Below are 11,391 nucleotides of genomic sequence, written 5' to 3'. Positions count from 1 at the left end.
GCATTATTCAAATAATATTTTGAATAAGTTCTCTGAATAGAAGTTACAGATAGAAAGAACGAGATTATTCGAGAATTTTTTTAATCAGAAACGTATTGCGTACATCTATTAATTGTTTGATCGTTATAACAATTTCCTTATTCAATAAAAAGATATTAAACCTAAAAATATTTTAATGTATCATCGTGAAATAATTTGCATTATAACAGAATATATTGTAAACCTATGTGTGAAATTAAAATCATATGTCATACATAGTTAAGTACATAAATATTTATTCTCGCTTGTATACAAATGAGGAATTCTAAATACATATGTGAATACTTGAAATCGAAAGATCGTAACATTCTAATAATTTCATTTTAAATTTATTAAACTTAATTATTATCTTATTTCTACGGTATTATGTAAACAAAACTCAACAAGTTATAATACAAATATATTATGAATGCTGCATATGTATATTGTATATCAAATATCATAAGAATTCATTGCAAATAATAAAAAGATATTAAATTTTCTAAAAATAGCTATTTAATAATAAAAATGATAAGAATATACCATGAGTATATATATATATATATATATATATATATATATAAAACAATTATCGTACAGTTAAATACAATTGCAAATATTCGTCTACAATTCGTCGATTTCATTTATAAGATATAGAAGATGTGATTTTTCATTGACACAACGATATACTTTTTGTTTTACTATTTGGTCAATAAGTTTGAGATAAACTTTAAATACATACGTGTACTATTTATTAGATCAAATTTCGTTATACTGTTTCCTTTTCCTCTCTTTCTTTTCACTTTTCTTCTGTATTTTCGTCCAGTCGCAGGGAGACGCGATCGCGATGAGACGCGTCAACGGGAGTCGTAAATTCCCGTTACGATTATCCGAATCGACACCACGAGCAGGGCGATCTCCTTATTTCTTTTGGGATAATAGGGGTGTTTGTTGTTGAATATAACTGGAGTTTACAGTTATATAATATAAGTATATTTACACCAAAATTACAACACTTAGAACATAGACAGAAAACGTTTTAACGTCGTCGGAAAGTACACTGATTGACCCGAGGGTTGATAGCGTTAGCGCGTTGAATACCAAGGTCGTGACTGAATAGTAGACTAGACTGCCCGATGAGCGAAAGAACAGTAGAGTTGACTATCCGAGGTGTGTAAGAGCAACATACTTGACAGTCCGAGGAGTGTAAGAGCAGTGCCTAACCCATCTCGTCCTATTTAGGAGGAAAGCTCGATGTGGGTGTACCCTTTCTGAACTCGTCAATATTAATATTTCAATAAAATTTTAACTTGAGTTTTACTAAAATTCGTTAGTGTTATACTTTCTTAGGTCAATATTTTGTCATGTGTTCCTACAACGATTTTCGTATCGAATTCATTAACTTTTCAATTTATAAAATTCAGATTATGATGCAATATGAGAAATTTTACCAATTTGCTAACTCTATTGGTAGAAAACAACAAATTTCGAAAGACGAATTTCGAAAATACATCAAAAATATTTTGTGCGAATTTTTATTGAGATGTACAAATTTTTTACGAATCGTATTTCATTATTTTACCAAAAAAGTTGAAAACAGTTGAAAACCAATGATCCTACGGCGCTATTATAAATGAACACACTGAATGGAACTATTAAGTCGCTTATATTAACGTACAAATGAAATTTGGCATTTATTAATGTCTATGTATTCTAATACTCCTAATTCTTAATATCATGGATTTTTAAAAATAAGTAGTAAATTCCAAAAAGATTAAAATAATTAATCGAAATAATTACATATTCGTACTTTTCCTTATTTTCTCATAATGCTGAATATAAATTAAGATTTGTGTCATGAAAACGAAAGATTTGAGAAATAAATAAAATGTGGAGAAATAAATTCAGAAATATTTATTACAGTTCAACTATATCGAATACATTTTGAATATATAATTTTTGTCAAATACACTAAGAATTTCAGTGACATTGAGCAACTCCTTTTAATCATAAAATTGGTTAGACTTCTAGTATCTTGGAATATCTATATCTTGGAAATATGGGCTCATCAAAGGGGTAATGAGGACGTTGTGGGGGATGATGCGGAATTGGAGGAAGGTCCGGGCGGTGTGGTGGACCGGGAGGGTGGTGTGGTGGACCTGGCGGGTGGTGTGGTGGACCTGGCGGGTGGTGTGGAGGACCGGGTGGGTGGTGTGGTGGACCTGGCGGGTGGTGTGGTAGACCTGGCGGGTGGTGTGGTGGACCGGGCGGGTGGTGTGGTGGACCGGGTGGGTGGTGTGGTGGACCGGGTGGGCGGTGAGGTGGACCGGGCGGGCGGTGAGGTGGACCGGGCGGGCGGTGAGGTGGACCGGGTGGGTGGTGTGGTGGACCGGGTGGGCGGTGAGGTGGACCGGGTGGGCGGTGAGGTGGACCAGGAGGGTGGTGAGGTGGACCAGGAGGGTGGTGAGGTGGACCAGGAGGGTGGTGTGGTGGGCCGGGTGGGTGGTGTGGTGGACCTGGCGGGTGGTGTGGTGGACCTGGCGGGTGGTGTGGTGGACCAGGAGGGTGGTGAGGTGGACCTGGCGGGTGGTGTGGTCGACCTGGCGGGTGGTGTGGTGGACCTGGCGGGTGGTGTGGTGGACCAGGAGGATGGTGAGGTGGACCAGGAGGGCGGTGAGGTGGACCTGGCGGGTGGTGTGGTGGTCCTGGCGGGTGGTGTGGTGGACCAGGAGGATGGTGAGGTGGACCAGGAGGGTGGTGTGGTGGACCAACATCAGAATCTGGTTGACGAGATGGCCTTGGACTGGCAGTTGAAGTTGGTCTTGAAGGGTGGGGTGGTCTAGTAGGGTGAGTTGGTTTTGGAGGACGGGATGGTTCAGTAGAATCAGTTGGTCTTGAAGAGTGGTGTGGTCTAGTAGGGTGAGTTGGTTTTGGAGGACGGGATGGTTCAGTAGAATCAGTTGGTCTTGAAGAGTGGTGTGGTCTAGTAGGGTGAGTTGGTTTTGGAGGACGGGATGATCCATCAGTAGGAGTGTGTGTAGGGTGGAATGGAGATGGTTCAGTAGAACGAGTTGGTCGTGGCGGACGAGGTGATGCAGTAGTACTGTGTTCGCCAGATTCAGTTGGTCGTGGAGGGCGAGTTGTCAGCGTAGGACTGGCTGTCGAAGAATGTGGTGGTCTTGTATGGTCATGTTTACATTCTGCATTTTCTCTGGGCCAGTCGCATACTCTTAAATCCGAATTATATTCCAGTCCTTCACTACATTTCATTATTTGCGGTACGCCTGCATTGCAGGAATAGTAGGTCGAGCAGTCATCTGGATTCGGAAACAAGGCAACATCCTCTCCGTCCTTATTTGGACATTGAGGTGGAGTGGCGAAAGCAAACGTCACCAAAAGTGTGGCAAATATTGCCACAAACGTTGCTAAAATGATTATCAAACGATCTTAATTAATATCGTATCTAGTAATTTAATAATTGAGATCAAGTTAAAAATATCGGCAAAATCTTTATATAAAGTAAAAAATGTAATGACAAAATGAAAATTCTGTTTCTGTATGTATACATGTTCTCTATATATGTATATCTATGTATATGCATTTTCTTGTACAATATAATAAAGAAAAAGATCTTATAGATGAGAATTAAATAATGTCGAACGTGTAAGTAACAATAATATCTTCATTAAAATTAGTATATTCCATTCCACTTCTTCCGATCAATCTTAACGTGAACAATTTTATTGGAGATTATTACAACTATCTTACCTTTCATTCTTGCTTCTGAAAGCGCACAATTTCGTCTTGTATTGTATTCCTTCTTACTATTGTTATGACGATCAGATTTGTCTTCCTCTTTATATATTCTACGTAAGTATTTTTAATAGATTATCAGCAAGCAAATACTTGTTTATCAATCGTAATTATCATCATAACGTGATAAGTCTAACGAATGAAAAATTAGCTACTACATGAATCGTTGGATTGTAGCGTTATTAAGTGCAAATATTGTTTGCTAATCATATCGGTTTCCTTCTCAGAGAAAGTTTGAGATGGTGACTTCAGCAATTATTTAGAATCACTTCTAATTGAATTAATATCTAATTCTAATGCAACATTAATATACCAGTTTGTATATTAAGGCATAAAATACTTTATGTATTCAAAAAATATAAGTTAAAGCTAATCAATTAATTAATTAAATATAATGACAATTTGTTCTTCATTGAAAGTAATTTTCAATACTAGAAAAAACGTACATCAAATATATCGAACGAAACATCAGTACAAATTTTGTTTCTAAAGGAATGTAATAAAATTAATAATGTTTTTAAGAGAAACAAAGATCTTAAAATATTATTTTAAACTGAAATTACATTTTCATTTGAAGGTATCTTCAAGCAGAGAATGTTTCTCATAATTCTTCTCACATAACTACTTTTATTACCTTTAGTTGATAAAAATTAAGAGTTATTCTACATTAATTCATCAGAAACAAATGAAATAACAATAAACTATTATAAAGAATAAATAGAACATAAAACTGTAACCGAATAAAAAAAGACACAACAATATTTTTAAATACATTGGTAAAACTTATGAAACGATCTTTTCGTATGACTTTAATTATAAATTATAATTGTTGATAGAGAATAGAAACAGTCCAGAAAATAGATTACTTTGTATGGAAATCAATATTGGCAAATATATTTATTTACGTTTTTCGTTTAAGGCTTCGTATTTTAGAAAATAAGCTTCTGAGTTTAGAATTAACTCGGATACATATACGCTACAAATTTTCTAATTTAATTTTCTCGAAAACGAAACAACAGGTGAAAAAATTGCATTCCAAATTTTCAACTTAGTTTCGCATGTAGAATAATCTTTTGCTAATTGCGCGCTATTTTTCAATCGAGAATTAATCAAATACATACATACTTGATAAATTTTCAAATTTGATCTTCATAGGAACGAAGATTAGCTCAGAAATGAAAATTACGTTCTTCAACGTAACTTTTGTCATTCTTGATTTTTGTTCTATTTCAAGGTATAAAATCTCCCTGACATCACTTATACCACGAATTTAGACCTTGTTTAGACGGTGTTCAGATACTTTGAAGTAGATTAATATGTACATATCTTTATTTTTTCATTCCTGAACTCATTGCATTAAGTGATAGAATTTGAATGAAAATTTGAAAAAAAAAAAAAACAGAAAATCGAATACATTTAAAAAGTTCTTAAACTAAAGATGCTAAAGGGCTTAATATATACAAGAGAGTTAAATTCGCATTACAGTTGTAAATAAAAGCAATTACTTTCTTTTGTGCTAAATAATGCTTATTTTAGTATATAGTATTGCGCATGTGATTACAAAATTGCGTGTAAACAAAAGTTAAAAATATAGATTGTATATTTATCTTTCCTTATCGAAAATTGTATAGAAAAATTAAAAATCTTTCGATTTATAAAGCTTTTTGTATCGCGTAGATCGATAACTGATTACCTTTATCGATCTTTCATTGGGAAATCCATAATGGATAGTGTAATTTTATTTTTTCTTAATCTGAAAAGAGGTGATTCAGAAGATTGTACATGTGCAGCGTAAGAATATTATTGATAGGAAATAGCTTTGTAAATATGATAGTATATTATGCAATATAATAAAGATCAATAAATACAATTTATTAAAATATAATATGTAAGCAATAAATTTATAGGAAATATTTGTTCAGATACATAAATATAATTAATATAACATGGTTGTATGTAGGTACATACAAGAACAAATTGAAAAGTTTACAGAATCACCGTTGGGAGTTGGTTCATTTGTTATTGACATTCCGGAAATTTTTCAGCCTGCTCTTGTATTAATCTATGATTGTATTATTGACTAATTCATCGGTGATTGTACATATTTTTATTTTATGTTGAATCATTAATGTCGGAAACAATATCAAGATGATAAAGTTCACAAATAATTAAGACGTGAAACAAAAAGTATATTAGATAGGACATTCATTGTATATATTATTTTTATATGTTATACGTTGTCTGTGGTAATATATTAATTCATAACAGCAAAGAAAGAATCTGTTATAACAGTAAGTTTCAGAAAATATACATATATATTATTTTGAAAAATTTTTTAGAACAAAAGTATTCGATTTAATGCCAGGATCAGAATTATGTGTTTGATATGAATGATTCCCATTGAAAGCTTTGGATATGACGTTTCAATAGAATACTTTAAAGAAATCAGTTTCTTGCAAATAAAAAAATGTCTTTATCTTGAATAAAGCACACACACGTGCAAAAATGTCTATGTTTTATCATCCCAAATATGTTGCTAGTCTATTGTTATGTGGCCTTTTCATGATTTGGGGCAATTTGGCTAGGCTGCAGCTTTTGGAGTGCTGAAACACTCAGCTCGTGTTACAACTTCAAACAATTCGAAAAATTAATTTAAACTCTACGTTTAAATGAAGAAATACACAACGAGAAAAATTAATTTAAATAAAATTTATATTTAAAATTGAGTTATAATAAAGTGATTATAGTTATTACTGATAAATAATTTTGAAAATTAATCAATAAATTTGTTAAGCAATTTTTGTTCGTTGCTTTGGTTACGCTGTTGTAAAGTTAAATTCGCCGCGCTAAAGTTTACCCTATTATCGTACAAAATATTCACGCTAGAGAGAGCTACAAGCCTATACCACACATAACACACTATACACAACAGTATACACTATTTTCTAGTGTTTAACTTTACTACATAGGGATTTATATCCTTTTAATATGGTATCGCATAACGCAAATAGACCCCAACAAATACGTTGTAGTAAAATGTTTACAAACAGTAGTTCAAATTAGTAAAAATGGGAGTAAAAGATCTTTGGAATATTTTGTCGCCTTTGAGCGAGAGGAAACCAATGTTTGAGCTTCAAGGAAAAACGGTAGCTATTGACATGAGTTGTTGGATTGTAGATAGTCAAACAGTAACTGATCATTCTGCACAACCAAAAATGTATCTTAGGTTTGTGAGTTTGCATTGGTTATATTTATTATTCTTTCAGATTTAAAGTTAAATACGATTGAATAATTATTACAGGAATCTCTATTTTCGTACAGCATTTCTCCTCATGCAAGGAATATCTCCAGTATTTGTATTGGAAGGGAAAGCACCTACTTTGAAACATAAGACAATTGCAAAGAGAAATGACGTTCGCTCTGGTTTTCGTGAGAAAAAAACTACTTCTAAAGGAGGTAGAACACAGTTTAATAGAATTCTCAATGAATGCAAGGAAATGCTTCAACTTATGGGTTTAGCGTGTGTACAAGGACATGGGGAAGCAGAAGCAATGTGTGCTTATTTAAATGAAGATGGGGTAAAATATTTATATACATGGAAAGATGTGAATCACAGTTACCTAACGCTTTAATAATTATTTTTACAGCTTGTTGATGGATGCATAAGTCAAGACAGTGATTGCTTTTTATATGGAGCCAAAATAGTTTACAGAAATTTTTGTACAAGTACTCAAGGAAATCGTGGGGGTTCAGGTGGTGCTGTAGATGAATATAAATTAGAAAAGATAGAAAGATTATTAGAATTAGGGAGAAATAAAATGATAGCATTAGCTTTATTATGTGGTTGTGATTATAATGATGGACTGAATGGAGTTGGTAAAGAAGCTGCTATGAAGCTTTTTAAAATTGTAAATGATGAAGATATTCTTGAACGGTAAAGTATAAATTGAAGTATATTTGAAATGTATTTTTTATCTAACAAAAATATTATGTACAAATACTATTAATTTTTTAGAATGAAGAGTTGGAGGACCGATACTACTTTAGATTATAAAGAAGCAGAATTACTGAATCCAAATTTGTGTTCGTCTTGTGGACATAGTGGTAAACTACAAAAGCATACAAAATCAGGTTGTATAGATTGTGGGACTACTGTGAAATGCGATGACTCTTATAAGTACGTTTGTTATATAATTGTTATGCAACATATTTTATCTAGCATATTTATATTGTATTTTTTATGATATACTTTTGTAGAGAGAAAAGAGCTTTATTATTGAATGAAATTGCTTTACGAAAAAAAGCTCTTCTTATTGAAGATTTTCCAAACCAAGAATTAATAGATGAATTTCTTATCAAAAAAGCTTCAGTACCTGCAAAAATAGATATTCAGTGGAAACAACCGCAAGTGAATGAATTCATAGTAAGTTTTAATATAAAACTTTATAAGTTTACTTTATTTATTCTTACTATAACTCGATTTACGTTAGGATTTCATGGAACGATATTTATCTTGGGAACCACAATATGCATTTGAGAAGATATTTCCTCTAGTGACTCGTTGGCAACTTGTACACCTTCCAGGTATTTCTGCAGACAACCGTCTAACAATGTTCGATTTATACATACCTGAAGCAATAAAGAAAGTACGGAATATTAGGTCTGTTGCGAGTTACGAAATTATTTGGAAGACTGATCATAGTACGATAAAAAGATTAAAAGAATATATAGCATCAGATAATGTAAGTGATGATGGTGCAGTTATTCCATCTGAATTGGCAAGTATTGAGCCACAAAGTGCTGTACAGAAATGTTATCCAGAATTAGTCGAAGCATTTGAAAGTGCAAGAAATGCGAAAACAAAGAAACGATCGAATAGAAAGAAAATACAAGACGATACAGATGCTAGTGATAAAAAACGTAAAGCAGAAAAGAGGCGTCAGAAGAGAAATGGAAAAACAGAAAATAATAGGAAAATTGATGAATTTATTTCCAAAAAGGATCCTACGTCTTTAGAAGAATCTTTCCGGAGGATGAGTATTACGCCAATAAAATCTAAAAAATGTAAAACATTAGATGGTTTACAAGAAAGTCCGAAAAGAAGTGATAAAGTTAAACGCGGTCCACAGTTCGAAAAAGTATTACAATTAGAGAATATCAATTCAAAATTAAATAATACTTTGGATAGAATGTTTAATGAACTTTCACCGGATGATTTTATTGACGAGAACGATGATCATGATTTAAACATGTCGGAGATAATAGACAATATATGTAATCAAAGGGTCTTCAAATTTAATGTTTCGGAAAATGTGCAAACATCTAAGGATGAAAATAATTTATGTGAAAAAGATATTGAAGATGTGAAAACAGTTGATGACGTAGTTAATTTTGAAACGAACTCTGATCAATGTTTGAGAAATGATGTAATTCATAATCAAACAGTTGATGAATTTGCTGATATAAATGAATCCTATGTTCCTCTTAATCACAGAATAAATTGCGAGAAACCGCAGAAAAGACTTCAAAGAACTTCTACGCTAATAAATGATAGATTTAGTCTTGGATTTGATGATCTTATGAATGATACCGACCTGGAAACCCAATTTCTCACGTAGCATTTAATATGAAATGCGTTTCTTTACGGAATTAAGTGTGCAATTGGTTACTAAAACAAGTTGCCAGAATAAGTACAAAATACCATTCATTGTCTTCATATTATAGTATCTACGATTTATTGTAGTATCTATGCCCATACATAATATGTTTTATATAATTTTAAAAGATCTTTCGTATTTCTAAGTAAATAGGTCGTCATTATTTTAAATCTTATATTTTCTTATAAATTAGATTTAAAGTACTATACAAAATACCACTATAATTTTTCAACGTTGAGAATCTCATCTTCATATTTATAAAAATAAATAATAAAATGATAAACAAAATTTAAGGAACACAGAGAAATATTACCGCGATCGTAAGAAATTTTTTAATAATAATGAAATAAAGGACTTATATACTGCTTATTAAAATAAAAGTAATCTGTATAAATTACTACAATACTAAATATCAAAGATGTACATGTAAAATTATTTAGACACAGGCGTTTATCAGTCTGCATTAGCCTGGCTGTTGCATTCATTTGATATCTATAATTATAGAGACTAATTATAATTAATAACAAATTAAATACGTACCGAAGTACCTAAACAAAACGATGCGAATTAAACAAGAACAGTTGATCCGTTAAAATATATATGATTATATACACGTCTTGCACGTTCTCCAGCATTTCATGTGCTGCTTCCAATTTAATAATGTCATGTATACATTGTAGTTACAATAAAAATATTATTAACAAACTTACATATAATAGGTGGTAAAAATAAATAGTATATTATTATGTACATCGCATAGTTGAAACGTAGATAATGACTATTCTCTAGTTTATACATAAAGATATATATATATATATGTATATATCTGACGTATGATGAGAAATATAGGAGTTCGTGTTAAGCAGTGTGTACCGTTGTTCAGCACAAAATAGACCCATCTGACAACGACTAGCAATCAGTTGTAAAGGACAATAAACTCCTCTCATACAACGAAATAGATTCAAGTTTTCGTATTGTGCAGTCAAATTTATATTCACATCAATTAGCGAGTAGATGCGCTACACGTTTTTACATATTAAGATTAAAACTTTTGTGTAGATACATATGTACATATAAAAACTTCATGATATTTACATGATGTTGAAAAAAAGGGGGGATGATATTCATAAGGCACTATGTTTCTAGACATTAGGACAATGAGAAACCTTTCGGTACAGAAATGTCGTTTGAAGCTTACTTTTTAAGTTGTAAATAATTTAATTTTATTGCCAGCGATGGTGTATGCATGCGATGCTATAGTTCAAGAGGATACTCAAGTGGTTTATTCGCTAATGAAAGAAATTTCTGCTGAAGGAATCATCGAGGGATTATTCACACTACTCAAGTTTAAATTAGGTGAACTTCGTCAACATTATATTGTCAGCTTCAAAGTATTACTCTGTAGCACTTAATCTAGTGTCCTTTCCATTGCGTAAAACAATGCTGCGGTTCCCTGTTTTAAGTGGGCTTTAACATCTACGTTGCTTCCTGTTTGTATCGTTTTGAATCCCCAAAATACTGTCCCTGCATGATATTTTCAACTGCGGGGTATAATAAACTGTTGCACGGAGCGAGATCCGGAATACAAGGCGGGTAATCAAGAATTGAAACATTAAAACGTGCAAGGAACTGTCAAACAGCGAGAGATGTGTGAGGACGGTGCGTTGTCATGATGGAATACATTTATGATATCGGTTAATAACAAGGGCGTATTAAAATTGTCACTGTGTACAAGGTCCAGAAACCGGCACACAAGAAAGTACAGCTATAACTTAAATGTTCTTACTTAGACGTTCCAATCGAAGAAATAATCGCAGTGTTGGCTATATGAGTCTTTCTACACTGTATAGGACTTGTATACAGTAGCGGACAAAAGTTTAAGACGAAATGGAAGAAATAAATA

General features: G+C 32.5%; 2 protein-coding genes across 3 annotated transcripts; one reads left to right on the top strand and one right to left on the bottom strand.

Annotated features, from left to right (window-relative positions):
• Positions 1-1,917: 1,917 nt before the first annotated feature.
• Positions 1,918-3,946, bottom strand: LOC132910350 (basic proline-rich protein-like). Its single transcript, XM_060965996.1, has 2 exons — positions 3,787-3,946; positions 1,918-3,443 (listed from the first exon to the last, which is right to left on the bottom strand). The coding sequence occupies exons 1-2, from the start codon at positions 3,791-3,793 to the stop codon at positions 2,038-2,040; spliced, it is 1,413 nt and encodes a 470-aa protein (XP_060821979.1). The 5' UTR covers positions 3,794-3,946; the 3' UTR covers positions 1,918-2,037.
• A 2,879-nt stretch (positions 3,947-6,825) lies between these two features.
• Positions 6,826-10,087, top strand: LOC132910892 (flap endonuclease GEN-like). 2 transcript variants are annotated; one of them, XM_060967036.1, is made up of 6 exons: positions 6,826-7,057; positions 7,133-7,409; positions 7,479-7,765; positions 7,847-8,008; positions 8,089-8,254; positions 8,322-10,087. In XM_060967036.1, the coding sequence occupies exons 1-6, from the start codon at positions 6,900-6,902 to the stop codon at positions 9,447-9,449; spliced, it is 2,178 nt and encodes a 725-aa protein (XP_060823019.1). In that variant the 5' UTR covers positions 6,826-6,899; the 3' UTR covers positions 9,450-10,087. The 2 variants fall into 2 exon arrangements, with proteins under 2 accessions (XP_060823019.1, XP_060823020.1); XM_060967037.1 differs by having other exon boundaries at positions 6,919-7,057; positions 7,153-7,409.
• The last annotated feature ends 1,304 nt before the right edge of the window (positions 10,088-11,391 follow it).

The sequence above is a fragment of the Bombus pascuorum genome, chromosome 9, assembly GCF_905332965.1.
Source record: "Bombus pascuorum chromosome 9, iyBomPasc1.1, whole genome shotgun sequence".
Taxonomy (NCBI): Eukaryota; Metazoa; Arthropoda; class Insecta; order Hymenoptera; family Apidae; genus Bombus; species Bombus pascuorum.
The sequence above is the reverse complement of the archived record's forward strand: the minus strand, read 5'-3'. Positions and strand labels throughout refer to the sequence as shown.

Excerpts from the sequence above, each read along its gene's own strand:
- LOC132910892 (XM_060967036.1), top strand. The coding sequence starts at position 6,900 with ATGGGAGTAAAAGATCTTTGGAATATTTTGTCGCCTTTGAGCGAGAGG. Across the intron at positions 7,410-7,478 it reads CTTATTTAAATGAAGATGGG|CTTGTTGATGGATGCATAAG; the intron begins GTAAAATATTTA and ends TTATTTTTACAG. Across the intron at positions 8,255-8,321 it reads CGCAAGTGAATGAATTCATA|GATTTCATGGAACGATATTT; the intron begins GTAAGTTTTAAT and ends GATTTACGTTAG.